General features: G+C 57.7%; 2 gene segments (V, D, J or C); both read right to left on the bottom strand.

Moving 5' to 3' along the window:
- Positions 1–20: 20 nt before the first annotated feature.
- On the bottom strand, positions 21–11,063 carry LOC142421518 (immunoglobulin heavy constant epsilon-like). The segment is given in 8 exon segments: positions 21–40; positions 1,564–1,854; positions 1,996–2,052; positions 3,952–4,242; positions 6,041–6,349; positions 9,335–9,631; positions 9,727–10,014; positions 11,018–11,063. Coding segments are annotated over 8 exon segments (1,599 nt in total).
- Positions 11,064–12,757: 1,694 nt separating this feature from the next.
- Positions 12,758–27,790, bottom strand: part of LOC142421517 (Ig mu chain C region-like) — a 33,872-nt gene continuing 18,839 nt past the window's right edge. Inside the window, 6 exon segments of the C gene segment in view lie at positions 12,758–12,899; positions 14,737–14,861; positions 21,603–21,935; positions 24,539–24,865; positions 24,967–25,281; positions 27,444–27,749. Of these exon segments, the coding sequence occupies positions 12,891–12,899; positions 14,737–14,861; positions 21,603–21,935; positions 24,539–24,865; positions 24,967–25,281; positions 27,444–27,749 (1,415 nt within the window).

Genomic DNA, 27,790 nt, shown 5'->3' with positions numbered 1-27,790 from the left:
GGCAAAGCTTTTTTGCAGCCTCACAAATATTTTTTGCCGCCTTGCAAAAAATTGCAAGGATTTGCAATTTTTGCAAGGATTTTTGCCGCCTTGCAAGGATTTTTTGCTGCGTTGCAACACCTTTTTTGCAGCCTCGCAAGGATTTTTGCAGCCTCGCAAGGATTTTTGCAGCCTTGCAAAGCTTTTTTTGCCACATTGCAACACATTTTTGCAGCCTTCACGTATTTTTTGCAGCCTTGCAAGGATTTTTGCCGCCTTGCAGGATTTTTGCCGCCTTGCAGGGATTTTTGCAGCCTTGCAAAGCTTTTTGCCACGTTGCAACACATTTTTGCAGCCTTCACGTATTTTTCGCAGCCTCGCAAGGACTTTTTGCAGCCTCCCAAGGATTTTTGCAGCCTTGCAAAGCTTTTTTGCTGCATTGCAACACCTTTTTTGCCACCTTGCAAGGATTTTTGCGGCCTTGCAAGGATTTTTTCAGCTTTGCAAGGATTTTTTTGCCACGTTGCAACACATTTTTGCAGCCTTCACGTGTTTTTTGCAGCCTTGCAAGGATTTTTGTGGTTTCACAAGTATTATTTGCAGCTTTGCAAGGATTTTTTTGCCCCGTTGCAACACATTTTTGCAGCCTTGCCGGATTTTTGCAGCCTCGCAAGGATTTTTTGCAGCCTTGCAGGGATTTTTCGCCTCCTTGCAAGGATTTTTGCAGCCTTGCAAAGCTTTTTGCCACATTGCAACACATTTTTGCAGCCTTCACGTGTTTTTTGCAGCCTTGCAAAGATTTTTGCGGTTTCACAAGTATTATTTCAGCTTTGCAAGGATTTTTTTGCCACGTTGCAACACATTTTTGCAGCCTTGCAGGGATTTTTTGCAGCCTTGCAAGGATTTTTGCAGCCTTGCAAAGCTTTTTTTGCCACGTTGCAACACATTTTTGCAGCCTTCACGTATTTTTTGCAGCCTTGCAAGGATTTTTGCCGCCTTGCAGGGATTTTTGCAGCCTTGCAAAGCTTTTTTGCTGCGTTGCAACACCTTTTTTGCCACCTTGCAAGGATTTTTGCGGCCTTGCAAGGATTTTTTCAGCTTTGCAAGGATTTTTTTGCCACGTTGCAACACATTTTTGTGCCTTGCAAGGATTTTTTCCTGCCTTGCAGGATTTTTGCAGCCTTGCAAGGATTTTTGCAGCCTTGCAAAGCTTTTTTGCCGCCTTGCAAGGATTTTTGTGGCCTTGCAAGGATTTTTTTGCCACATTGCAACACATTTTTGCAGCCTTGCAAGGATTTTTTGCCGCCTTGCAGGATTTTTGCAGCCTTGCAGGGATTTTTGCAGCCTTGCAGGGATTTTTGCAGCCTTGCAAAGCTTTTTTTGCCACGTTGCAACACATTTTTGCAGCCTTCACATATTTTTGGCAGCCTCCCAAGGATTTTTGCCGCCTCCCAAGGATTTTTGCCGCCTCCCAAGGATTTTTTTGCCACCTTGCAAACCGTTTTTGCCGCCTTGCAAAGCTTTTTTTGCAGGGTTGCCCTGCCGGTAGATGCCCCCACCCCACCCCACCCCCAATCTCCTCACCCATCTTCCGGCCGATCTCCAGCCGCGTCTCCTCCGCGCCGCCCCGCACCCGGCAGGAGAAGTTGGCCGTGCTGTTCCAATCCCTCAAGCTGACCCGCAACCAGCTCCGCGTCTCCGTCGCTCCGTCGGAGGACGTCCTCACCGCCTCGGGGTCCGCCGCCTGGCCCCCCACCGCCCAACTCACGGTGGCGTTGGCCAAGAGGGTGGTGCAGGTCAAGTTGGCCGCCCGCCGTTGGAAGAGGTCGTGGAAAGAAGGGGGTCGCAGGGAGGAGGGTGGAGACCTGGGGCAAACTGAAGACGGGGCGGGACACAAGGATTTGGGGGTGGTGGTGGGGTGATGGCAAGGTAACCCCCCTTCTCCTGACCTCCAAACCAGCTTGAAATGGGTGGGGGTGGGGACACGTGGGACGTAAACCAAGGCGTGGAGCTCACCGTGGTGGGACGAGGAGTCCTCCTGCGTCTCGGGTGTGGGGGAGAGCGTGGGGGAAGCTGCAAAAAGGGGGTGCAATGAGTGGGTGGAACAGCAGCGGGGGCTTCAGGATGGTGGTGGGCTTGGTGAGGGGGTCCCCCAACCCGTTGGAGATGTCAACCCATGTAGGACAAGAGCGGCGCCCCAAAACATCATCAAGGGGGGTTGGTTGCTCCTCCAAAGAAGACATCAGGCTGCTTGGTGGGCTTGGGAAGGAGAACCCAACCCCCTTGGAGGTGGACACCCAACCCGTTGGAGATGCCAACCCATGTAGGGCAAGAGCAGCACCCCAAAACACCATCAAGGGGGGTTGGTTGCTCCTCCAAAGGAGAAATCAGGTGGTTGATGGGCTGGGAAGGAGAACCCAACCCCCTTGGAGGTGGACACCCAACCCGTTGGAGATGCCAACCCATGTAGGACAAGAGCAGCCCCCCAGAACAGCATCAAGGGGGTTGGTTGCTCCTCCAAAGGAGAAATCAGGTGGTTGATGGGCTGGGAAGGAGAACCCAACCCCCTTGGAGGTGGAAACCCAACCCGTTGGAGATGCCAACCCATGTAGGACAAGAGCAGCGCCCCAAAACATCATCAAGGGGGGTAGGTTGCTCCCCCAAAGAAGACATCAGGCTGCTGGCAGGCTTGGCATTGAGCTCCTCAACCCGTTGTAGATGTCAACCCATGTAGGACAAGACCAGCGCCCCAAAACACCATCAAGGGGGTTTGGTTGCTCCTCCAAAGGAGAAATCAGGTGGTTGATGGGCTGGGAAGGAGAACCCAACCCCCTTGGAGGTGGACACCCAACCCGTTGGAGATGCCAACCCATGTAGGGCAAGAGCGGCACCCCAAAACACCATCAAGGGGGGATAGGTTGCTCCCCCAAAGAAGACATCAGGCTGCTTGGTGGGCTTGGGAAGGAGAACCCAACCCCCTTGGAGGTGGACACCCAACCCGTTGTAGATGCCAACCCATGTAGGGCAAGAGCAGCACCCCAAAACACCATCAAGGGGGGTTGGTTGCTCCCCCAAAGAAGACATCAAGTGGTTGATGGGCTGGGAAGGAGAACCCAACCTCCTTGGAGGTGGACACCCAACCCGTTGTAGATGCCAACCCATGTAGGGCAAGAGCAGCGCCCCAAAACATCATCAAGGGGGGTTGGTTGCTCCCCCAAAGAAGACATCAGGCTGCTGGCAGGCTTGGCATTGAGCTCCTCAACCCGTTGTAGATGTCAACCCATGGAGGACAAGAGCGGCGCCCCAAAACACCATCAAGGGGGTTTGGTTGCTCCTCCAAAGGAGAAATCAGGTGGTTGATGGGCTGGAAAGGAGAACCCAACCCCCTTGGAGGTGGAAACCCAACCCGTTGGAGATGCCAACCCATGTAGGACAAGAGCGGCACCCCAAAACATCATCAAGGGGGGTTGGTTGCTCCCCCAAAGAAGACATCACGTGGTTGATGGGCTGGGAAGGAGAACCCAACCCCCTTGGAGGTGGAAACCCAACCCGTTGGAGATGCCAACCTATGTAGGGCAAGAGCAGCGCCCCAAAACACCATCAAGGGGGGTTGGTTGCTCCCCCAAAGAAGACATCAGGCTGCTGGCAGGCTTGGCATTGAGCTCCTCAACCCGTTGTAGATGTCAACCCATGGAGGACAAGACCAGCGCCCCAAAACACCATCAAGGGGGTTTGGTTGCTCCTCCAAAGGAGAAATCAGGTGGTTGATGGGCTGGGAAGGAGAACCCAACCCCCTTGGAGGTGGAAACCCAACCCGTTGGAGATGCCAACCCATGTAGGACAAGAGCAGCCCCCCAAAATCAAGCCAACACCACCAATTCATCCACCAGCAGAGGGCCTCACGGTGACCGTCTCCTCCATACCACCTCCTCCACCTCGTTTCACCCCCCAAAAAGCCGGGCCGTTCCTTACCGACATCTGCGGTGACCTGCAAGGGTTCCTGCAGGGTGGGATGGTGCACCACGCAAGCGTAGTCCTTCCCCTCCTCGCCCTCCTCCAACCGGAGGACGCTGAGGATGGAGAAGACATCTTGACCGGTGACGGGACCCGTTTCGGTGCGGGTCTGGAGGTCCTGGGCGCCCGCCCACCGGATGTTGATGTCTCGGGGGGAGAAGCCGCTGACGTCGCAGAGGAGGAGACCCCCACGGGTGTCCCCCGGGGGGACGCGGGTGACCGTCACGTTCGGGGGCTTCCTGGGGCCGGCTGGGGTGCGGTGGGGGTGACACCTTGAGCTGCAGGCCCGGGTGGGACCCCATATGGCCCTGGGAAACCCTATAGGGCCCTGCTGACCCCATATGGCCATGGGAAACCCTATAGGGCCCTGATGACCCCATATGGCCATGGGAAACCCTATAGGGCCCTGCTGACCCCATATGGCCCTGGGAAACCCTATAGGGCCCTGCTGACCCCATATGGCCCTGGGAAACCCTATAGAGCCCTGCTGACCCCATATGGCCCTGGGAAACCCTATAGAGCTCTGCTGACCCCATATGGCCATGGGAAATCCTATAGGGCCCTGCTGACCCCATATGGCCCTGGGAAACCCTATAGGGCCCTGCTGACCCCATATGGCCCTGAGCAAGGCTATAGGGCCCTGCCGACCCCATATATAGCCCCATGCAGTCCCATATATTCCCCATCCATCCCCATATAGCCCCATCCAGCCCCATCCAGCCCCATATAGCCCCATACATTCCCATCCAGCCCCATTAGCCCCATACAGCCCCATATAACACCATAGATTCCCATACACTCCCATCCAGCCCCATATAGGCCCATGTAGCCCCATATAGACCCATCCAGCCCCACCCAGCCCCATATAGCCCCATCCATTCCCATCCAGCCCCATATATTCCTGTGCAGCCCATCCAGCCCCATCCATCCCCATACATCCCCATACATCCCCATATAGCCCCATCCATCCCCATACATCCCCATACAGCCCCATCCAGCCCCATATAGCCCCATACAGCCCCACCCATCCCCACCCATCCCCATATAGCCCCATCCATCCCCATCCATCCCCATACAGCCCCATACATCCCCACCCATCCCCATATAGCCCCATACATCCCCATCCAGCCCCATCCAGCCCCATACATCCCCATCCATCCCCATACATCCCCATATAGCCCCATATAGCCCCATACATCCCCATATAGCCCCATACATCCCCATACATCCCCATCCAGCCCCGTACATCCCCATCCAGCCCCATACATCCCCATACATCCCCATCCATCCCCATCCATCCCCATCCAGCCCCATACATCCCCATATAGCCCCATATAGCCCCATACATCCCCATCCATCCCCATCCATCCCCATCCAGCCCCATACATCCCCATATAGCCCCATATAGCCCCATACATCCCCATCCATCCCCATACAGCCCCACACATCCCCATATAGCCCCATACATCCCCATACATCCCCATATAGCCCCATATAGCCCCATACATCCCCATCCAGCCCCATACATCCCCATCCATCCCCATCCATCCCCATCCAGCCCCATACATCCCCATCCAGCCCCATATAGCCCCATACATCCCCATCCATCCCCATCCATCCCCATCCATCCCCATACATCCCCATATAGCCCCATATAGCCCCATACATCCCCATCCATCCCCATACAGCCCCACACATCCCCATATAGCCCCATACATCCCCATATAGCCCCATACATCCCCATACATCCCCATCCAGCCCCGTACATCCCCATATAGCCCCATACATCCCCACCCATCCCCACCCATCCCCATACATCCCCATATAGCCCCATATAGCCCCATCCATCCCCATATAACCCCATATAGCCCCATCCATCCCCATATAACCCCATATAGCCCCACCCATCCCCACCCATCCCCATATAGCCCCATCCATCCCCATCCAGCCCCATACATCCCCATACATCCCCCCCCATCCCCCCCCATCCCCTCCCTCCCCCTATAGCCCCCCCCCCCCCACCCCCCCCCAGCCCGCCCCCACTCACGGGCGGGGCCCAGGCGCAGCTCCCGCGCCAGCGGGGCGTGGCAGGGCAGGGTGGCCCGGCAGCCCAGCTCGCCGCCGGCCGCCCACTGGGCCAGGGAGAGCGGGCGGGTGAGGAGCAGGCTCTGGGTGCCGTTGGGGTGGCGGCGCGGCTGGGCGGCCCGCGGCCCGCGGCCGTCGAGCCAGGAGAGGGTGGCCCCCTCCAGGGGCCGGCCCAGGAGAAGACAGGAGGCCCGGGCGGGGCCGGCCAGGAGGTCGGCGTAGGAGGGTTGGGCCGCCAAGAGCTGGGGAGGGAGGGAGGCGCCGGCGCAGGCTGCCAGGGAGAGGAGGAGCGGGAAGGTCCGTCTGCCCGTCCGTCCCTCAGCTCTGATGGCCGGCCGGCCGTCTGTCCATCCATGGCTGATGGCCAGCCATCCATCCGTCCATCAAACATCTCTGATGGCCACCCATCCATCCATCCGTCCGTTCATCCATCCATGGCTGATGGCCATCCATCCATCCGTCCATCAAACATCTCTGATGGCCATCCATCCATCCGTCCATGGCTGATGGCCATCCATCCATCCGTCCATCAAACATCTCTGATGGCCATCCATCCATCCATCCGTCCGTTCATCCATCCCATCCATCCATCCGTCCGTTCATCCATCCATGGCTGATGGCCATCCATCCACCCATCCATCCATCACCTCTGATGGCCGTCCATCCATCCGTCCATGGCTGATGGCCATCCATCCATCCATCCATCAAACATCTCTGATGGCCATCCATCCATCCATCCATCCGTCCATTCATCCATCCATGGCTGATGTCCATCCATCCACCCATCCATCCGTCCATCATCTCTGATGGCCATCCATCCATCCTTCATATCTGGTGTCTCCCCATCCATCCATGGCTGATGTCCATCCATCCATCCATCCATCCATCCATCATCTCTGATGTCCATCCATCCATCCATCCATCCATCCATCCATCCGTCCATCATCTCTGATGTCCATCCATCCATCCATCCATCCATCCATCCATGGCTGATGTCCATCCATCCACCCATCCATCCTTCCATCCATCATCTCTGATGTCCATCCATCCATCCATCCATCCATCCATCCATCATGTCTGATGGCCATCCATTCATTCATCCATCCATGGCTGATGTCCATCCATCCACCCATCCATCCATCCATCATCTCTGATGGCCATCCATCCATCCATCCATCCATGGCTGATGTCCATCCATCCATCCATCATCTCTGATGGCCATCCATCCATCCATCCATCCATCATCTCTGATGGCCGTCCATCCATCCATCCATCCATCCATGGCTGATGGCCATCCATCCATCCATCCATCATCTCTGATGTCCATCCATCCATCCATCCATCCGTCCATCATCTCTGATGGCCGTCCATCCATCCATCCATCCATCCATGGCTGATGGCCATCCATCCATCCATCCATCCATCATCTCTGATGGCCATCCATCCATCCATCCGTCCGTTCATCCATCCATGGCTGATGTCCATCTCTCCATCCATGGCTGATGGCCAGCCATCCATCCGTCCATCAAACATCTCTGATGGCCATCCATCCATCCATCCGTCCGTTCATCCATCCATGGCTGATGGCCATCCATCCATCCATCCATCCATCCATGGCTGATGTCCATCCATCCATCCATCCACCCATCCATCAAACATCTCTGATGGCCATCCATCCATCCATCCATCCATGGCTGATGGCCATCCATCCACACATCCATCCATCATCTCTGATGGCCGTCCATCCGTCCATCCATCCATGGCTGATGGCCACCCATCCATCCGTCCATCATCTCTGATGGCCGGCCGTCCATCCATCCATCCATCCATGGCTGATGGCCATCCATCCACCCATCCATCAAACATCTCTGATGGCCATCCATCCATCCATCCATCCACCCATCCATCAAACATCTCTGATGGCCATCCATCCATCCATCCATCCATCCGTTCATCCATCCATGGCTGATGTCCATCCATCCATCCATCATCTCTGATGTCCACCCATCCATCCATCCATCCATCATCTCTGATGTCCATCCATCCATCCATCCATCCATCCATCCATCATCTCTGATGGCCGTCCATCCATCCATCCATCCATCCATGGCTGATGTCCACCCATCCATCCTTCCATCCATCATCTCTGATGTCCATCCATCCATCCATCCATGGCTGATGGCCATCCATCCACCCATCCATCCATCCATCATCTCTGATGGCCATCCATCCATCCATCCATCATCTCTGATGTCCATCCGTCCATCCATCCATCCGTCCATCCATCCATCATCTCTGATGGCCATCCATCCATCCATCCATCCATCCATCCATGGCTGATGTCCATCCATCCACCCATCCATCCATCCATCATCTCTGATGGCCATCCATCCATCCATGGCTGATGTCCATCCATCCATCCATCATCTCTGATGTCCACCCATCCATCCATCCATCCATCATCTCTGATGTCCATCCATCCATCCATCCATCCATCCATCCATCATCTCTGATGGCCGTCCATCCATCCATCCATCCATCCATGGCTGATGTCCACCCATCCATCCTTCCATCCATCATCTCTGATGGTCATCCATCCATGCATCCATCCATCATCTCTGATGTCCATCCATCCATCCATGCATCCATCCATCATCTCTGATGTCCATCCATCCATCCATCCATCCATCCATCCATCCATCCATCATCTCTGATGGCCGTCCATCCATCCATGGCTGATGTCCATCCATCCATCCATCCATCCATCCATCCATCCATCCATCATCTCTGATGGCCGTCCATCCATCCATCCATCCATCCATCCATCCATCCATCCATCATCTCTGGTGTCCACCCATCCATCCATCCATCCGTCCATCCATGGCTGATGTCCATCCATCCATCCTTCATATCTGGTGTCTCCCCATCCATCCATCCATCCATCCATCCATCCATCCATCCATCATCTCTGATGTCCATCCATCCATCCATCCATCCATCCATCCTGTCTGATGTCCATCCATCCATCCATCCATCCATCCATCCTGTCTGATGTCCATCCATCCACCCACCCATCATCTCTGATGTCCCCCCATCCATCCATCCATCCATCCTTCACCTCCAGTCTCTCCCCACCCACCCAATCCTGTCTGGTCTCCCCTCACCCCTCCCACCCGCTGGTTCTCCACCCACCCACCCCACCCCACCCCACCCCACCCCCACCTCCACCAGCCCCCACCCCTCCGCACCCCCTCACCCGTGCACTTGCTGGTGTTCCTCATCACCACCTCTTTACCCGGCGACAGGGTCACCTTGCAGGTGTAGACGTCCCCCTTGTCCCAACTCTGCCGGCTGATCTCCAACCAACTTCGCCCACCGCCTGCCACCTCGGTGGAGAGCTGAGGGACCTCCTTCCCGTTCAGCAGCCAGGACATCTTGGGCCGGTCAACCTCGGAGCTCCAGAGGAGGCAGAGAAGCTGCATCTCCCCGGCTTCATCTCCGCACCGTGGTTCCACCAAGTAGACCCGCGGCGGTTGCGTCGCCGGCTTGCAGACTGCGAAGGGACGTGGGACGGGGGCCACCAGGACGTCACCCGCCGTCCCCGCCTCCGGCCTGACCCCACCACCTCCTTCCGAAACCGTCTCCTACCGTCCTGAGGGAACGACTTGGTGACGGTGACGCCGGAAGGAGGGTGGGCCACGTGGCACTGCGGGGCCTGGCCGCCGGCGGTGACCACGAAGCGGCTGCTGGTCACGTAGATGTTCTTCTCCTTCTCCACGGGGGCCAGGGCCAGGTCTTTGGGGGTCACTTCGGGCACCCACTTGATGGTGAGGTCCTTGGGGGAGAAATTGGTCACCAGGCAGACGACGACGGTGCTCTCGGCGCTCGCCGGGCAGCACGGAGCCACGGTGTAGACGCTGGGCTTCATGACGTCAACTGGGGGGGGGGGGAAAGGGGGGTGAGAACAACCCACCACAACATCTCCTGGAGCACCCACCCCATGGCAGCCACCCCCAAAACATCTCCTGGAGCACCCACCCCATTGTGACACCACCCAAAACATCTCCTAGGAGCACCCACCCCATTGTGGCACCACCCCAAACATCTCCTAGGAGCACCCACCCCATTGTGACACAACCCAAAACATCTCCTAGGAGCACCCACCCCATGGCGATCACCCAAACATCTCCTAGGAGCACCCACCCCATTGTGACACCACCCAAAACATCTCCTGGAGCACCCACCCCATTGCAAACACCCCAAACATCTCCTAGGAGCACCCACCCCATTGCGACACCACCCAAAACATCTCCTAGGAACACCCACCCCATGGCGATCACCCAAACATCTCCTGGAGCACCCACCCCATTGTGACACCACCCAAAACATCTCCTAGGAGCACCCACCCCATTGCGACACCACCCAAAACATCTCCTGGAGCACCCACCCCATGGCGACCCCCCCAAAACATCTCCTAGGAGAACCCACCCCATTGTGACACCACCCAAAACATCTCCTAGGAGCACCCACCCCATTGTGGCACCACCCAAAACATCTCCTGGAGCACCCACCCCATTGCAAACACCCCAAACATCTCCTAGGAGCACCCACCCCATTGTGACACCACCCAAACATCTCTTGGAGCACCCACCCCATGGCGACCACCCCAAAACATCTCCTAGGAGCACCCACCCCATTGTGACACCACCCCAAACATCTCCTGGAGCACCCAGCCCATTGTGACACCACCCAAAACATCTCCTGGAGCACCCAGCCCATTGCGACACCACCCCAAACATCTCCTAGGAGCACCCACCCCATTGTGACACCACCCAAAACATCTCCTGGAGCACCCACCCCATTGTGACACCACCCAAAACATCTCCTAGGAGCACCCACCCCATTGCAGCCCCCCCAAAACATCTCCTGGAGCACCCACCCCATTGTGACACAACCGAAAACATCTCCTGGAGCACCCACCCCATGGCGACCACTCAAAACATCTCCTAGGAGCACCCACCCCATGGCGACCACCCCAAAACATCTCCTGGAGCACCCACCCCATTGCAACCACCCCAAAACATCTCCTGGAGCACCCACCCCATTGCGACACCACCCAAAACATCTCCTGGAGCACCCACCCCATTGTGACACCACCCAAAACATCTCCTAGGAGCACCCACCCCATTGCGACCCCACCATCTCCTGGATCATCCACCCCATTGCGACACCACCCAAAACATCTCCTGGAGCACCCACCCCATTGTGACACCACCCAAAACATCTCCTAGGAGCACCCACCCCATTGCGACCCCACCATCTCCTGGAGCATCCACCCCATTGCGACACCACCCAAAACATCTCCTGGAGCACCCACCCCATGGCGACCACCCCAAAACATCTCCTGGAGCACCCACCCCATTGCAACCACCCCAAAACATCTCCTGGAGCACCCAGCCCATTGTGACACCACCCAAAACATCTCCTAGGAGCACCCACCCCATGGCGACACCACCCAAAACATCTCCTAGGAGCACCCACCCCATTGCAACCACCCCAAAACATCTCCTGGAGCACCCACCCCATTGCAGCCCCCCCAAAACATCTCCTGGAGCACCCACCCCATGGCGACCCCCCCAAAACATCTCCTGGAGCACCCACCCCATTGTGACACCACCCAAAACATCTCCTAGGAGCACCCACCCCATTGCAACCACCCCAAAACATCTCCTAGGAGCACCCACCCCATTGTGACACCACCCAAAACATCTCCTGGAGCACCCACCCCATGGCGACCCCCCCAAAACATCTCCTAGGAGCACCCACCCCATGGCGACCACCCAAAACATCTCCTGGAGCACCCACCCCATGGCGACCCCCCCAAAACATCTCCTAGGAGCACCCACCCCATTGCAACCACCCCAAAACATGTCCTGGAGCACCCACCCCATTGCAAACACCCCAAACATCTCCTAGGAGCACCCACCCCATTGTGACACCACCCCAAACATCTGGAGCACCCAGCCCATTGCGACACCACCCAAAACATCTCCTAGGAGCACCCACCCCATTGTGGCACCACCCAAAACATCTCCTAGGAGCACCCACCCCATGGCGACCACCCCAAAACATCTCCTGGAGCACCCACCCCATGGCGACCCCCCCAAAACATCTCCTAGGAGCACCCACCCCATTGCAACCACCCCAAAACATGTCCTGGAGCACCCACCCCACTGCGACCACCCCAAAACATCTCCTGGAGCACCCACCCCATTGCAACCACCCCAAAACATCTCCTAGGAGAACCCACCCCATTGTGGCACCACCCAAAACATCTCCTAGGAGCACCCACCCCATTGTGACACCACCCCAAACATCTCCTAAGAGCAGCCACCCCATGGCGACCCCCCCAAAACATCTCCTAGGAGCACCCACCCCATTGCAACCCCCCCGAAAAACGTCGCCAAGTGTTGTCCACCCAATTGCACCGCTCAATTCTTTCCTCCTCCCCCCCACCCACCCCCCCCACCCAAAAAAAAAGTGGGTGCTGGGGTTGCCCCCCCGCAGGGGTGCAAAACGGGGGTGCCCCCCCCGTCCCTCTTTGTGTTGCGTAATCCCGGAGAAAATCCCGTGGAAAATGGGGGAAGAGTGGAAAATTTTATTTTGGGGAGGGGGGGCTATTTACAAAGGGGGAGGGGGGGGAACACAAGTGGGGGCGGAGAATCCCGAAAAATTCCGGCGACGTCCGGCGGCGGCGGCGGCGGCGGCGAGGAGGCGGTGGCTTCAGGCGGAGAAACGCGTGGGGCGCCGGATTATTTCACCTGGTTTGGGGGGAAAAAAGGGAATTAACTCGTTATTCGGGTCGTTAGGGGCGATGGGAGGTTGCGACGGCGCCTACCCAGCCGCTCGCCGAGGGGGGGGGGGGCCTGAAATCCTGGCTCTGGCGAGCCGGGTGTGAGCCAAAAAATCCCGTTAGGGGACGGGGTCGATGGGAAATATTCCGGGAATGGGGGGGAAAAAGAGTTTTGGTGAGGATGGGGCGGAAAATAGGATTTTAGTGAAAATTCCGGGGGAAATAGGGATTTTTCGGAAGGAAGGGGAGAAAAATGGGGATTTTTGTAAAATTGCTGGGAATAAAGAGGGATTTTAGCGGAAGTGGTGGGAATAAATAGGGGGGTTCGCAAGGATGGGGAAAAATAGGGAAGATTTTGCAAAGATACGGGGGGGGGAAATAGGGATTTTTGCGACCGTGGGGAAAAAAATAGGGATTTTTTTAGCAAGGAGGGGGGAAAATTGGGGGTTTGGGCAAGGACGGGGGGAAAAATAGGGATTTTTGTGAGGATGGGGGGAAAAGGGGTTTTTTTTGCAAGGATTGGGGGGGAAAATATGAGGTTTTTGGAAGAACTGGGGAAAAATAGGGATATTTTGCGAAGATACGGGGGGAAAAATAGGGATTTTTGCGAAGATACGGGGGGAAAATAAGGATTTTTGCAAGGATGAGGGGGAAAAGGGATTTTTTGGGGCAAGAATGGGCGGGAAAAGGGGAGTTTTTGCAAGAAGTGGGGAAAAGCGGAGATATTTTGCAAGGATGGGGGAAAAATAGGGATTTTTGCAAGGATGAGGGTAAAAAAAGGGATTTTTTGGCAAGAATGGGGGGAAAAAGGGATTTTTTGGCAAGGATGAGGGGGAAAAAGGGGGGTTTTTTTGCAAGAATGGGGGGAAAAGGAATTTTTTGGCAAGAATTGGGGAAAAAAAAAGGGATTTTTGGAAGGATGGGGGGAAAAAGGGATTTTTTTGCGAGGACTGGGGGGAAAACTATGGAGTTTTTGCAAGAAGTGGGGTAAAAATAGGGATATTTTGCAAAGATAGGGAAAAAATAGGGATTTTTGTAAAGAGGGGGGGAAAATAGAGATTTTTGCAAGGATGAAGGGTGAAAAAAGGGATTTTTTTTGCAAGAATGGGGGGAAAAAGGGATTTTTTGGCAAGGATGAGGGGGAAAAAAGGGGTTTTTTTTGCAAGAATGGGGGGGAAAAAGGAATTTTTTGGCAAGAATTGGGGAAAAACAAGGGATTTTTGGAAGGATGGGGGGAAAAAGGGATTTTTTTGCGAGGACTGGGGGGAAAACTATGGAGTTTTCGCAAGAAGTGGGGTAAAAATAGGGATATTTTGCAAAGATAGGGAAAAAATAGGGATTTTTGTAAAGACGGGGGAAAAATAGAGATTTTTGCAAGGATGAAGGGTGAAAAAAGGGATTTTTTTTGCAAGAATGGGGGGAAAAAGGGATTTTTTGGCAAGGATGGGGGAAAAAAGGGATTTTTTAGCAAGGATGAGGGGGAAAAAAGGGGTTTTTTTTTCAAGAATGGGGGGAAAAAAGGGATTTTTTTGCAGGGATTGGGGGGAAAATCAGGATTTTTGTGAGGATGGAGGAAAAAATCAGGATTTTTTGCAGGGATTGGGGGGAAAATCAGGATTTTTGTGAGGATGGAGGAAAAAATCAGGATTTTTTGGAGGGATTGGGGGGAAAAATCAGGATTTTTGTGAGGATGGGGGGGAAAAATGGGGATTTTTGTGAGGATGGGGGGAAAAAATCGGGATTTTTTGAAAATGGGGGAGAAAAAAAGGGCCTTTGAGGGAGGATGGGTGCCGGAAGCCCCGTACCTTGATCAAGGTGACCGTGGCGCTGTAGAAGAGGCTGAGGATGAAGAGGACGATGAAGGTTGAGGCCGTCGCCCAGAGGTTGTTGAGGTCCTCCTCCTCCGCCTCCGTGAAGCCATCGAGGAAGGCTTTGGGGGGGGGGGACAAGAAGGGGAGGGGGGGGTTAACAGCGTCACCCGGCCGAGGGGAGCACCCTTGGGTGCAGCACCCTGGGGTGCGAGGGGAGGGGAGGTGGGGCCCCCGTTTTGGGGTGATTTGGGGGTATTTTGGCTATGCGGGGGGCTGGGAAGGGGTTTTGGGGTGCGGAGGGGTGGGCACTGCATTCGGGGGCCGGGGGCTGCTTAGCAAGCGAGGGGGGGGGAGCGGGGTGCGGGCACCCCAAAAATCCGGGGTTGGTACCACCCAAATATGGGGTGCGCACCCCAAAATCCGGGGATGGTCCCCCCCAAATCTGGGGTGCGCACCCCAAAATCCGGGGTTGGTACCACCCCAAAATCTGGGGTTGGTCCCCCCCCAAATCTGGGCTGCGCACCCCAAAAATCCGGGGTTGGTCCCCCCCAAATCTGGGCTGCGCACCCCAAAAATCCGGGGTTGGTCCCCCCCAAATCTGGGGTGCGCACCCCAAAATCCGGGGTTGGTCCCCCCCAAAAATCCGGGGTTGGTCCCCCCCAAATCTGGGCTGCGCACCCCAAAAATCCGGGGTTGGTCCCCCCCAAATCTGGGCTGCGCACCCCAAAAATCCGGGGTTGGTCCCCCCCAAATCTGGGGTGCGCACCCCAAAATCCGGGGTTGGTCCCCCCCAAAAATCCGGGGTTGGTCCCCCCCAAATCTGGGCTGCGCACCCCAAAAATCCGGGGTTGGTCCCCCCCAAATCTGGGCTGCGCACCCCAAAATCCGGGGTTGGTCCCCCCCAAAAATCCGGGGTTGGTCCCCCCCAAATCTGGGCTGCGCACCCCAAAAATCCGGGGTTGGTCCCCCCCAAATCTGGGCTGCGCACCCCAACAATCCGGGGTTGGTCCCCCCCAAATCTGGGCTGCGCACCCCAACAATCCGGGGTTGGTCCCCCCCAAATCTGGGGTGCGCACCCCAAAAATCCGGGGTTCGTCCCCCCCAAATCTGGGGTGCGCACCCCAAAAATACGGGGTTGGTCCCCCCCAAATCTGGGGTGCGCACCCCAAAATCCGGGGTTGGTCCCCCCCAAATCTGGGGTGCGCACCCCAAAATCCGGGGTTGGTACCACCCCAAAAATCCGGGGTTGGTCCCCCCCAAATCTGGGGTGCGCACCCCAAAAATACGGGGTTGGTCCCCCCCAAATCTGGGCTGCGCACCCCAAAATCCGGGGTTGGTACCACCCCAAAAATCCGGGGTTGGTCCCCCCCAAATCTGGGCTGCGCACCCCAAAATCCGGGGTTGGTACCACCCCAAAAATCCGGGGTTGGTCCCCCCCAAATCTGGGCTGCGCACCCCAAAAATCCGAGGTTGGTACCACCCAAATATGGGGTGCGCACCCCAAAAATCCGGGGTTGGTCCCCCCCAAATATGGGGTGCGCACCCCAAAATCCGGGGTTGGTCCCCCCCAAAAATCCGGGGTTGGTCCCCCCAAATCTGGGCTGCGCACCCCAAAAATCCGGGGTTGGTCCCCCCCAAATCTGGGCTGCGCACCCCAACAATCCGGGGTGCACGCCCCCCCAAAAAGCAGAGGCTCAGCCCCATTGCATGCAGCTGCCCCCCCCCTCCCCCCTGCCGTGCAGCAGGGGGGGCCCCCCCATTTCTCAACCTCCTCGCCTGCAGGCCCTAAATCGGCATTTTTAGACCCAAAATGGTGGCAGGGTCGCCTGCAGCGGGCAGATTTCCTCTCCCCCCCCCCCCCCAAAAAAAAAAAGGGGGGGGGGGGTGTCAGAGCCTGCTCCAATTTTGCAGGATTTGGGGGGGAAAAAAGGGGTGCAGCTGCTTGCAAGGGGAGGGCGCGTGCGAGAGGAGGGTGCAAGGTGCTGCAAGAGGACGCTGCATGCAGGAGGACGGTGCATGCAAGAGGATGCTGCAAGAGGCCGCTGCATGCAAGAGGACGCTGCGTGCAAGCAGACTGCATGCAAGAGGCCGCTGCATGCAAGAAAATGCTGCAAGAGGACGCTGCATGCAAGAGGACGCTGCAAGAGGCTGCTGCATGCAAGAAGATGCTGCAGGAGGATGCTGCATGCAAGAGGACGGTGCAAGAGGCCGCTGCATGCAAGAAAATGCTGCAAGAGGACGCTGCATGCAAGAGGACGCTGCAAGAGGCTGCTGCATGCAAGAAGATGCTGCAGGAGGATGCTGCATGCAAGAGGACGGTGCAAGAGGACGCTGCATGCAAGCAGACTGCATGCAAGAGGACGCTGCATGCAAGAGGAAGCTGCAAGAGGCTGCTGCATGCAAGAAAATGCTGCAAGAGGACACTGCATGCAAGAAAATGCTGCAAGAGGACGCTGCATGCAAGAGGAAGCTGCAAGAGGCTGCTGCATGCAAGAAAATGCTGCAAGAGGACACTGCATGCAAGAAAATGCTGCAAGAGGACGCTGCATGCAAGCAGACTGCATGCAAGAGGACGCTGTGTGCAAGAGGAAGCTGCAAGCGGCCGCTGCATGCAACAAAATGCTGCAAGAGGACGCTGCATGCAAGAGGACGCTGCAAGAGAATGCTGCATGCAAGAGGATGCTGCATGCAAGAGGACGCTGCATGCAGGAGGACAGTGCATGCAAGAGGATGGTGCATGCAAAAGGACGGTGCGTGCAAGCAGACTGCATGCAAGAGGACGCTGCGTGCAAGAGGAAGCTGCAAGAAGACGCTGCAAGAGGCCGCTGCATGCAAGAAAATGCTGCAAGAGGACACTGCATGCAAGAGGACACTGCGCGCAAGAGGACGCTGCGTGCAAGAGGACGCTGCAAGAAGACGCTGCAAGAGGCTGCTGCATGCAAGAAGATGCTGCAGGAGGCTGCTGCATGCAAGAGGACGGTGCAAGAGGACGGTGCATGCAAGCAGACTGCATGCAAGAGGACGCTGCGTGCAAGAGGAAGCTGCAAGAGGCTGCTGCATGCAAGAAAATGCTGCAAGAGGACGCTGCATGCAAGAGGACGCTGCAAGAGGATGCTGCATGCAAGAGGACGCTGCATGCAAGAGGACGCTGCGTGCAAGAGGACGCTGCGTGCAAGAGGACGCTGCGTGCAAGAGGACGCTGCGTGCAAGAGGGAGCTGCAAGAAGACGCTGCAAGAGGCTGCTGCATGCAAGAAGATGCTGCAAGAGGACGCTGCGTGCAAGAGGACGCTGCATGCAAGAGGACGGTGCGTGCAAGCAGACTGCATGCAAGAGGACGCTGCATGCAGGAGGACAGCGCATGCAAGAGGACAGCGCATGCAAGAGGACAGCGCACGCAAGAGGACGCTGCAAGAAGACGCTGCATGCAAGAAAATGCTGCAAGACGACGCTGCATGCAAGCAGACTGCATGCAAGGGGACGGTGCGTGCAAGAGGGAGCTGCAAGAAGACGCTGCAAGAGGCTGCTGCATGCAAGAAAATGCTGCAAGAGGCCGCTGCATGCAAGAAGATGCTGCAAGAGGACGCTGCATGCAAGAGGACGCTGCGTGCAAGAGGACGCTGCGTGCAAGAGGAAGCTGCAAGAAGACACTGCAAGAGGACGCTGCATGCAAGAAAATGCTGCAAGAGGACGCTGCATGCAAGAGGATGCTGCAAGAGGACGCTGCGTGCAAGAGGATGGTGCAAGAGGACGCTGCATGCAAGCAGACTGCATGCAAGAGGACGCTGCGTGCGCAAGGACGGTGCGTGCAAGAGGAAGCTGCAAGAAAATGCTGCAAGAGGACGCTGCATGCAGAAGGACAGCGCATGCAAGAGGCCGCTGCATGCAAGCAGACTGCATGCAAGAGAATGCTGCATGCAAGAAGACGCTGCAAGAGGCCGCTGCATGCAACAAAATGCTGCAAGAGGACGCTGCATGCAGAAGGACAGCGCATGCAGGAGGACGCTGCATGCAAGAGGACGCTGCATGCAAGCAGACTGCACGCAAGAGGACGCTGCGTGCGCAAGGACGGTGCGTGCAAGAGGAAGCTGCAAGAAGACGCTGCATGCAAGAGGACGCTGCATGCAAGCAGACTGCATGCAAGAGGACGCTGCGTGTGCGAGGACGCTGCATGCAAGAAGATGCTGCAAGAGCACAGTGCATGCAAGAGGACGCTGCAAGAGGACGCTGCATGCGCGAGGACGGTGCGTGCACGAGGAAGCTGCAAGAAAATGCTGCAAGAGGATGGTGCATGCAAGAAGACGCTGGAAGAGGACAGCGCATGCAAGAGGACGCTGCAAGAGGACACTGCACGCAAGAAGACGCTACAAGAAGGCGGTGCGTGCAAGAAGACGCTGCAAGAAGGCTGCATGCAAGAGGATGGTGCATGCAAGAGGAAGGTGCATGCACGAAGACGCTGCATGCAAGAGGACACTGCAAGAGGACAGTGCGTGCAAGAAGATGCTGCAAGAGGACGCTGCATGCAAGAGCATAGTGCATGCAAGAGGACGGTGCATGCAAGAGGACGCTGCATGCAAGAAGACGCTACATGCAAGAAGACGCTGCATCCAAGAGGACGCTGCATCCAAGAGGACGCTGCATCCAAGAGGACGGCGCATGCCGGAGGATGCTGCATGCAAGAGGACGCTGCGAGAAGATGCTGCAAGAGGACACTGCATGCAAGAGGACGGCGCATGCAAGAGGACGGCGCAGCAAAGGGCGTTGCAAGTTATTGGGCGAGAGGACGCCGCGCGCGAGAGGGTGCAAGCGCAAATGAGGGCGCGAGGGGATGCAGCGAGAGGACGGGGCAGCGGAGGCGGGCGCAGGGGGGGCGCGGCGAAGGGGGACGCAGCGAGGAGACGCGAGAGGGGGAGGCTGGGAAGAGGCCCGAGGGGGCTGCGGGCGGGGGGCGAGAGGCGGCCGCTGCGAGGGGAGGGTAGGGCAGGGCGCGGGAGGCCGAGGCAGCAGCAGGGTGCAAGAGGAGCGGCAAGAGGACGCGGCAAGAGGATGCAGCAAAGGGACACGGCAAGGGGAGCGGCAAGAGGACGCGGCAAGAGGACGCGGTAAGAGGACACTGGCAAGAGGATGCGGCAAGGGGATGCGGCAAGGGGACGCGGCAAGGGGACACTTGTAAGAGGACGCGGCAAGAGGACGTGGCAAGAAGACGCGGCAAGAGGACGTGGCAAGGGGACACTGGCAAGAGGATGCGGCAAGGGGACGCGGCAAGGGGACACTTGTAAGAGGACGCGGCAAGAGGACGCTGGCAAGGGGACATGGCAAGGGGACACTGGCAAGAGGATGCGGCAAGGGGACATGGCAAGGGGACACTGGCAAGGGGACACGGCAAGGGGACACTGGCAAGGGGACACTTGTAAGAGGACGCGGCAAGAGGACACTGGCAAGAGGATGCAGCAAGGGGACACGGCAAGGGGACACTTGTAAGAGGACATGGCAAGAGGACGCGGCAAGGGGACACGGCAAGGGGACACTGGCAAGGGGACACTTGTAAGAGGACGCGGCAAGGGGACACTGGCAAGGGGACGCGGCAAGGGGACACTGGCAAGGGGACGCGGCAAGAGGACGCGGCAAGAGGACGCGGCAAGAGGACACTGGCAAGGGGACATGGCAAGGGGACACTGGCAAGGGGACACTTGTAAGAGGACGCGGCAAGGGGACGTGGCAAGAGGACGTGGCAAGAGGACACGGCAAGGGGACACGGCAAGGGGACACTGGCAAGGGGACACTTGTAAGAGGACACTTGTAAGAGGATGCGGCAAGAGGACACTGGCAAGGGGACGCGGCAAGGGGACGCGGCAAGGGGACACGGCAAGGGGACACGGCAAGAGGACACGGCAAGAGGACACGGCAAGAGGACACGGCAAGGGGACACGGCAAGGGGACACTTGTAAGAGGACACGGCAAGAGGACACGGCAAGGGGACACTTGTAAGAGGACGCAGCAAGAGGACATGGCAAGGGGACACGGCAAGGGGACGCGGCAAGAGGACATTTGTAAGAGGACGCAGCAAGAGGACACGGCAAGGGGACGCGGCAAGGGGACGCGGCAAGGGGACACGGCAAGAGGACACGGCAAGAGGACACGGCAAGGGGACACTTGTAAGAGGACGCAGCAAGAGGACATGGCAAGGGGACACGGCAAGGGGACGCGGCAAGAGGACATTTGTAAGAGGACGCAGCAAGAGGACACGGCAAGGGGACGCGGCACGGGGACGCGGCAAGCAGCAGACACCGCAAACCCTGCAGCGAGAGGAGGCCGCTGCGGCCGCTGCAGCAAAGGCCCTGCCACGCTGCCGAGCAGCCAAGGCCCAGGAGCACCCCAAAACAAGCCGCCCCCCCACCCCCCCACCCCCCCGCACCCCCTTAAAAAAAAAAAAAAAAAAAGCCCCCAGAAAAGCTGCGAGCCGGCCCGGGAATGCAGTGCCGAAACTCCCCCCCTCCCCCCTCCCCAACGCAAAGATCGGGCGCGGTGGCGCTTCGTTTTCCATAAAAACTCGATTTTATTGCTTTTTTGTTTGTTTGGGGTTTTTTTTTTTTTGTTGTTTTCCCTTTTCTTTTCGGGGCGGGGTTGGGTTTTGGCTTTTTGGACGACGCCCGGACTTTTGGTTTTCCAGAAATTCGTACGTGCAAAATAATTAAAAAAAAAAAAAAAAACCAACAAAACCAAACCAACGAAACCAAACCAAAACGACAGACCAAAAAAAACCCAAAAAAAACCCCCAAAACGGGGCGGGGGGAGGGAATTTAGTAGCAGGCGCTGGCGGCGTCGGAGAGCACCAGGGATACGTTGACGGAGGTGGGTTTACCCGAAGCTTTATCCACCGATTTCTGAGCCACCTGCAAAGGGATTTGCTCGTGGCCGACCAAGCAAGTGAAGACGTTGCCGGCTCCCCAATCCTCGCCGCCGACCGTCAAGGAGCTGTAGGTGAAGTAGGAGGCGGCCGGTTGCGATTCGGCGACGGGCGGCATGGTGACGTAATCGCCGGCGGGTAGGGGTTCGCCGTTGCGGAGCCAGCGGACGAAGAGATCCGGAGGGTTGAAGCCCTTCACCAGGCAGGTGACGGTGACGGTTTCGTGCATGGAGAGTTGTTCGGAGGGAGGGGAGAAGACGTAGATGGAGGGAGCTTTGGCGTTGCGGCCTGCCGGGGGGGGAAGAGGGGGGCGGTTGGCAAAGCGGCGGCGCGATTGCGTCCCCGGGGTTTGCAAAAAGAAGGGGAGGTGCGATTGCATCTCCCTGTTTTTGGGGGGTTGCAAAATAACGGGAGCGATTGGATGCCCCGGGTTTGCAAAAATAAGCAGAGGTGCGATTGCATCTCCCTGGTTTTGGGGGGTTTGCAAAATAACCGGAGCGATTGGATGCCCCGGGTTTGCAAAAATAAGCGGAGGTGCGATTGCATCTCCCTGGTTTGGGGGTTGCAAAATAACGGGAGTGATTGCGTCCCCGGGGTTTGCAAAAATAAGCGGAGGTGCGATTGCATCTCCCTGGTTTTGGGGGTTGCAAAATAACGGGAGCGATTGCGTCCCCGGGGTTTGCAAAAAGAAGGGGAGGTGCGATTGCATCTCCCTGTTTTGGGGTTTGCAAAATAATGGGAGCGATTGGATGCCCCGGGTTTGCAAAAATAAGCGGAGGTGCGATTGCATCCTCCTGGTTTTGGGGGTTGCAAAGTAACGGGAGCGATTGGATGCCCCGGGGTTTGCAAAAATAAGCGGAGGTGCGATTGCATCCTCCTGGTTTTGGGGGTTGCAAAATAATGGGAGCGATTGGATGCCCCGGGTTTGCAAAAATAAGCAGAGGTGCGATTGCATCCTCCTGGTTTTGGGGGTTGCAAAATAACGGGAGCGATTGCGTCCCCGGGGTTTGCAAAAATAAGCAGAGGTGCGATTGCATCTCCCTGTTTTTGGGGGTTTGCAAAATAACGGGAGCGATTGCGTCCCCGGGGTTTGCAAAAATAAGCGGAGGTGCGATTGCATCTCCCTGTTTTTGGGGGTTTGCAAAATAACGGGAGCGATTGCGTCCCTGGGGTTTGCAAAAATAAGCGGAGGTGCGATTGCATCCTCCTGGTTTTGGGGGTTTGCAAAATAACGGGAGCGATTGGATGCCCCGGGTTTGCAAAAATAAGCAGAGGTGCGATTGCATCCTCCTGGTTTTGGGGGTTGCAAAATAACGGGAGCGATTGCGTCCCCGGGGTTTGCAAAAATAAGCGGAGGTGGGATTGCATCTCCCTGTTTTTGGGGGTTTGCAAAATAACGGGAGCGATTGGATGCCCCGGGTTTGCAAAAATAAGCAGAGGTGCGATTGCATCCTCCTGGTTTTGGGGGTTTGCAAAATAACGGGAGCGATTGCGTCCCCGGGGTTTGCAAAAAGAAGGGGAGGTGCGATTGCATCTCCCTGGTTTTGGGGGTTGCAAAATAACGGGAGCGATTGCGTCCCCGGGGTTTGCAAAAATAAGCAGAGGTGCGATTGCATCCTTCTTTCCCCGGATTTGCGAAAAAAGGTGACGCAAGTGCACCCCTTTCCCCGGATTTGCAAAAACGGGCGATGCAATTGCACCCATTTCCCAGATTTGCAGAAAGGGCGAGGCCACCGCACCCATTTTTCCCTGATTTGAAAAAAAAGGCGATGCAACCGCACCCATTTCCCCAGATTTGCAAAGAAAAGTGATGCAACCGCACCCGTTTCCCTGGATTTGCAAAAACGGGTGATGCAATTGCACCCATTTCCCAGATTTGCAAAAAAAAGCGATGCAACCGCACCCATTTTTCCCAGATTTGAAAAAAAAGGCGATGCAACCACACCCATTTCCCCGGATTTGCAAAAACGGGCGATGCAACCGCACCCATTTTCCAGATTTGCAAGAAAAGGGCGAGGCAACCGCACCCATTTTTTCCCGATTTGCAAAAAAGGCGTTGCAATTGCACCCATTTCCCAGATTTGCAAGAAAAGGGCGATGCAACTGCACCCATTTCCCCAGATTTGCAAAGAAAAGTGATGCAACCGCACCCGTTTCCCTGGATTTGCAAAAACGGGCGATGCAACCGCACCCATTTCCCAGATTTGCAAGAAAAGGGCGAGGCAACCGCACCCATTTTTCCCAGATTTGAAAAAAAAAGGCGATGCAACCGCACCCGTTTCCCCGGATTTGCAAAAACGGGCGATGCAACTGCACCGGTTTCCGCGGATTTGCAAAAAAAAGCGATGCAACTGCACCCATTTTTCCCAAATTTGCAAAAAAAGGCGATGCAACTGCACCCGTTTCCCTGGATTTGCAAAAACGGGTGATGCAATTGCACCCATTTCCCCAGATTTGCAAGAAAAGGGCGAGGCAACCGCACCCATTTCCCCAGATTTGCAAAGAAAAGTGATGCAACTGCACCCATTTCCCCAGATTTGCAAAAACGGGCGATGCAACTGCACCCGTTTCCGCAGATTTGCAAAAAAAAGCGATGCAACCGCACCCATTTTTCCCCGATTTGAAAAAAAAAGGCGATGCAACCGCACCCGTTTCCCCGGATTTGCAAAAACGGGCGATGCAACCGCACCCATTTCCCAGATTTGCAAGAAAAGGGCGAGGCAACCGCACCCATTTTTCCCCCATTTGCAAAAAACGCGTTGCAATTGCACCCATTTCCCAGATTTGCAAGAAAAGGGCGATGCAACCGCACCCGTTCCCCTTCTTCTTGCGGACCACCGCCCCCCCCCGCCGCCTTTCCCACCTCCCCCCCAGCACCCCCTAGGACTTACTGGGTGTCTTCTGCAACTTGGCCTCGGTGGGGAAGAGGAGGTCGGGGTGGCTGACCTTGCAGGTGTAGACCTCCTCCTTGTCCCACTCGTCGGCGCAGACGTTGGCCACGCCGTCCACGCCGAAGAGCCCGTTGGGTTGCAAGACTTGAGGCGCCATCTTGGTCTCCAACTTCTCGCCGTTCTCCTTCCACCAGGAGATGACCAAACCTTCCGCGCTCGGGAGGTTGAGCACCTTGCACGTCAACTTGGCCACCTTGTCTTTGAAGATATCGGCGAAGGCCGGCGGGACAGCCCGCACCGTGATCTCGCTGACCGGCGGGCGGTCATCTGGAAGAGGTCACGTTGATGGGTTTTTGGGGTGGTCGCCCCCCAAAAAAGACCTTTCCCCCCCACCACCACCACCACCGCCCGCGGTGGACCTCACTTACAGCCGCACTCCAGAGCTTTGCTGGTGTTCCTCAACTCCTGGTCCACCTGGCAGGTGTAGACGGTGCCGGCATCCCATTCAGCTTCGGTGACGGTGGCCCAGCTGTTGGTGATGAAAGCCCCTCTGCCGTCGGCCACCGAACCTTCGGTGGCGATCCCGCCTTTTAGGGGAGCCCCGTTTTTTAGCCAGCGGACGGCGTCGGCCGGCTGCTGGGGTCCCCGGATCTGGCAGAGGATGCTGGAGTTGCGGTAGGGACCTTCGAAGTCCTCGCGGGCCGGCGGGTGGATGGTGACCACGGTGTTCGGGTTGACGGGGCCTGGGAGGGGAGGGAGGGGGGGGATGGAGGAGGAGGCGAGCGGGGGGCGAGCGGGTGGCCCCCCCCCCCCCCAAAAAAAAAAATTGCGCCGAGGGGTGCGGTGGGATGCTCGGGGGATGGATGCGGGGATGCAGCAGCACCGGGATGCTCCGGGAAGGATGCAACCGCGGTGGGATGCAGCACCGGGATGCGGCGACGCGGGGATGCAGCAGCACCGGGGATGCTCACGGGAAGGATGCAACCGCGGTGGGATGCGGCACCGGGATGCGGCGACGCGGGGATGCAGCAGCACCGGGATGCTCACGGAAGGATGCAACCGCGGTGGGATGCAGCGCCGAGATGCAGCAGCACCGGGGATGCTCACGGGAAGGATGCAACTGCGGTGGGATGCGGCACCGGGATGCGGCGACGCGGGGATGCAGCAGCACCGGGATGCTCCGGGAAGGATGCAACCGCGGTGGGATGCGGCACCGGGATGCGGCGACGCGGGGATGCAGCAGCACCGGGATGCTCACGGGAGGATGCAACCGCGGTGGGATGCGGCACCGGGATGCAGCAGCACCGGGATGCTCCGGGAAGGATGCAACCGCGGTGGGATGCGGCACCGGGATGCAGCAGCACCAGGATGCTCCGGGAAGGATGCAACCGCGGTGGGATGCAGCACCGGGATGCTCCGGGAAGGATGCAACCGCGGTGGGATGCGGCACCGGGATGCAGCAGCACCGGGATGCTCCGGGAAGGATGCAACCGCGGTGGGATGCGGCACCGGGATGCAGCAGCACCGGGGATGCTCACGGGAAGGATGCAACCACGGTGGGATGCAGCACCGGGATGCAGCAGCACCGGGATGCTCCGGGAAGGATGCAACCGCGGTGGGATGCAGCACCGGGATGCAGCAGCACCGGGGATGCTCTGGGAAGGATGCAACCGTGGTGGGATGCAGCACCGGGATGCAGCAGCACCGGGATGCTCCGGGAAGGATGCAACCGCGGTGGGATGCAGCACCGGGATGCAGCAGCACCGGGATGCTCCGGGAAGGATGCAACCGCGGTGGGATGCAGCACCGGGATGCAGCAGCACCGGGGATGCTCTGGGAAGGATGCAACCGCGGTGGGATGCAGCACCGGGATGCAGCAGCACCGGGATGCTCCGGGAAGGATGCAACCGCGGTGGGATGCGGCACCGGGATGCAGCAGCACCGGGATGCTCACGGGAGGATGCAACTGCGGTGGGATGCAGCACCGGGATGCAGCAGCACCGGGATGCTCCGGGAAGGATGCAACCGCGGTGGGATGCAGCACCGGGATGCTCCGGGAAGGATGCAACCGCGGTGGGATGCAACACTGGGATGCAGCAGCACTGGGATGCTCCGGGAAGGATGCAACCGCGGTGGGATGCAGCACCGAGATGCAGCAGCACCGGGATGCTCCGGGAAGGATGCAACCGCGGTGGGATGCAGCACCAGGATGCAACAGCACCGGGGATGCTCGGGGCAGGATGCAGCAACGCGGGGATGCAACACAGGGATGCAGCAGCACCGGGGATGCTCCGGCAAGGATGCAACCGCGGTGGGATGCAACACGGGGATGCAGCAACACGGGGATGCAGCAACACGGGGATGCAGCAACACGGGGATGCAGCAACACGGGGATGCAGCAACACGGGGATGCAGCAACACGGGGATGCAGCAACACGGGGATGCTCCGGCAAGGACACAACCCTACGATGCAACACGGGGACGCTCCGGGAAGGATGCAGCAGCACCGGGGATGCTCATGGGGGGATGCAGCAGCACCGGGGATGCTCCGGCAAGGATGCAACCCTACGATGCAACACGGGGATGCTCCGGGAAGGATGCAACTGCAGTGGGATGCAACACGGGGATGCAGCAGCGCCGGGGATGCTCCGGCAAGGACGCAACCCTACGATGCAACACGGGGATGCTCCGGGAAGGATGCAACTGCGGTGGGATGCAACTGCGGTGGGATGCAACTGCGGTGGGATGCAACATGGGGATGCAACGCGGAGATGCAACGCGGGGATGCAACGCGGGGATGCAGCAGCACCGGGGACGCTCCGGCAAGGACGCAACCCTACGACGCACCACGGGGACGCTCGGGGCAGGCTGCAAGCAGCACCGGCACGCCGGAGGGGCCACTCACCAGGGTTGCTGACGGCGGCGACGACTGTCCCCTTGGGGTGGGTGGCTCGGCAGTAGAAGGGCTGCTGCCTTTTCCCCTCCGGCAAGGGGAGGCTGAGCTGGGAGGCGGCCGTGTAGCGTCCGCTGGCCAGGACGGAGGGGAAGACGGCCACCCCCTTGGTGACGCTCTGGTTGACGTAGTTGCTCCAGGCGAAGGTGAGATCGTTGGGGAGGAAGCCCACCGCCACGCAACCCACCGAGTAGAGCTCTGGGGTGGCGGGGGTCCCGCAAGAAACCAGCGGGAAGAGGCTGGGGGGGTGGGAGCTCGCTGGGAGGGGGGGGAGGGGAAGGGAGGGGGGGGGAAAGAAG

Source organism: Mycteria americana, chromosome 31 (assembly GCF_035582795.1).
Source record: "Mycteria americana isolate JAX WOST 10 ecotype Jacksonville Zoo and Gardens chromosome 31, USCA_MyAme_1.0, whole genome shotgun sequence".
Taxonomy (NCBI): Eukaryota; Metazoa; Chordata; class Aves; order Ciconiiformes; family Ciconiidae; genus Mycteria; species Mycteria americana.
This window is presented reverse-complemented; position numbering and strand designations above follow the sequence as displayed.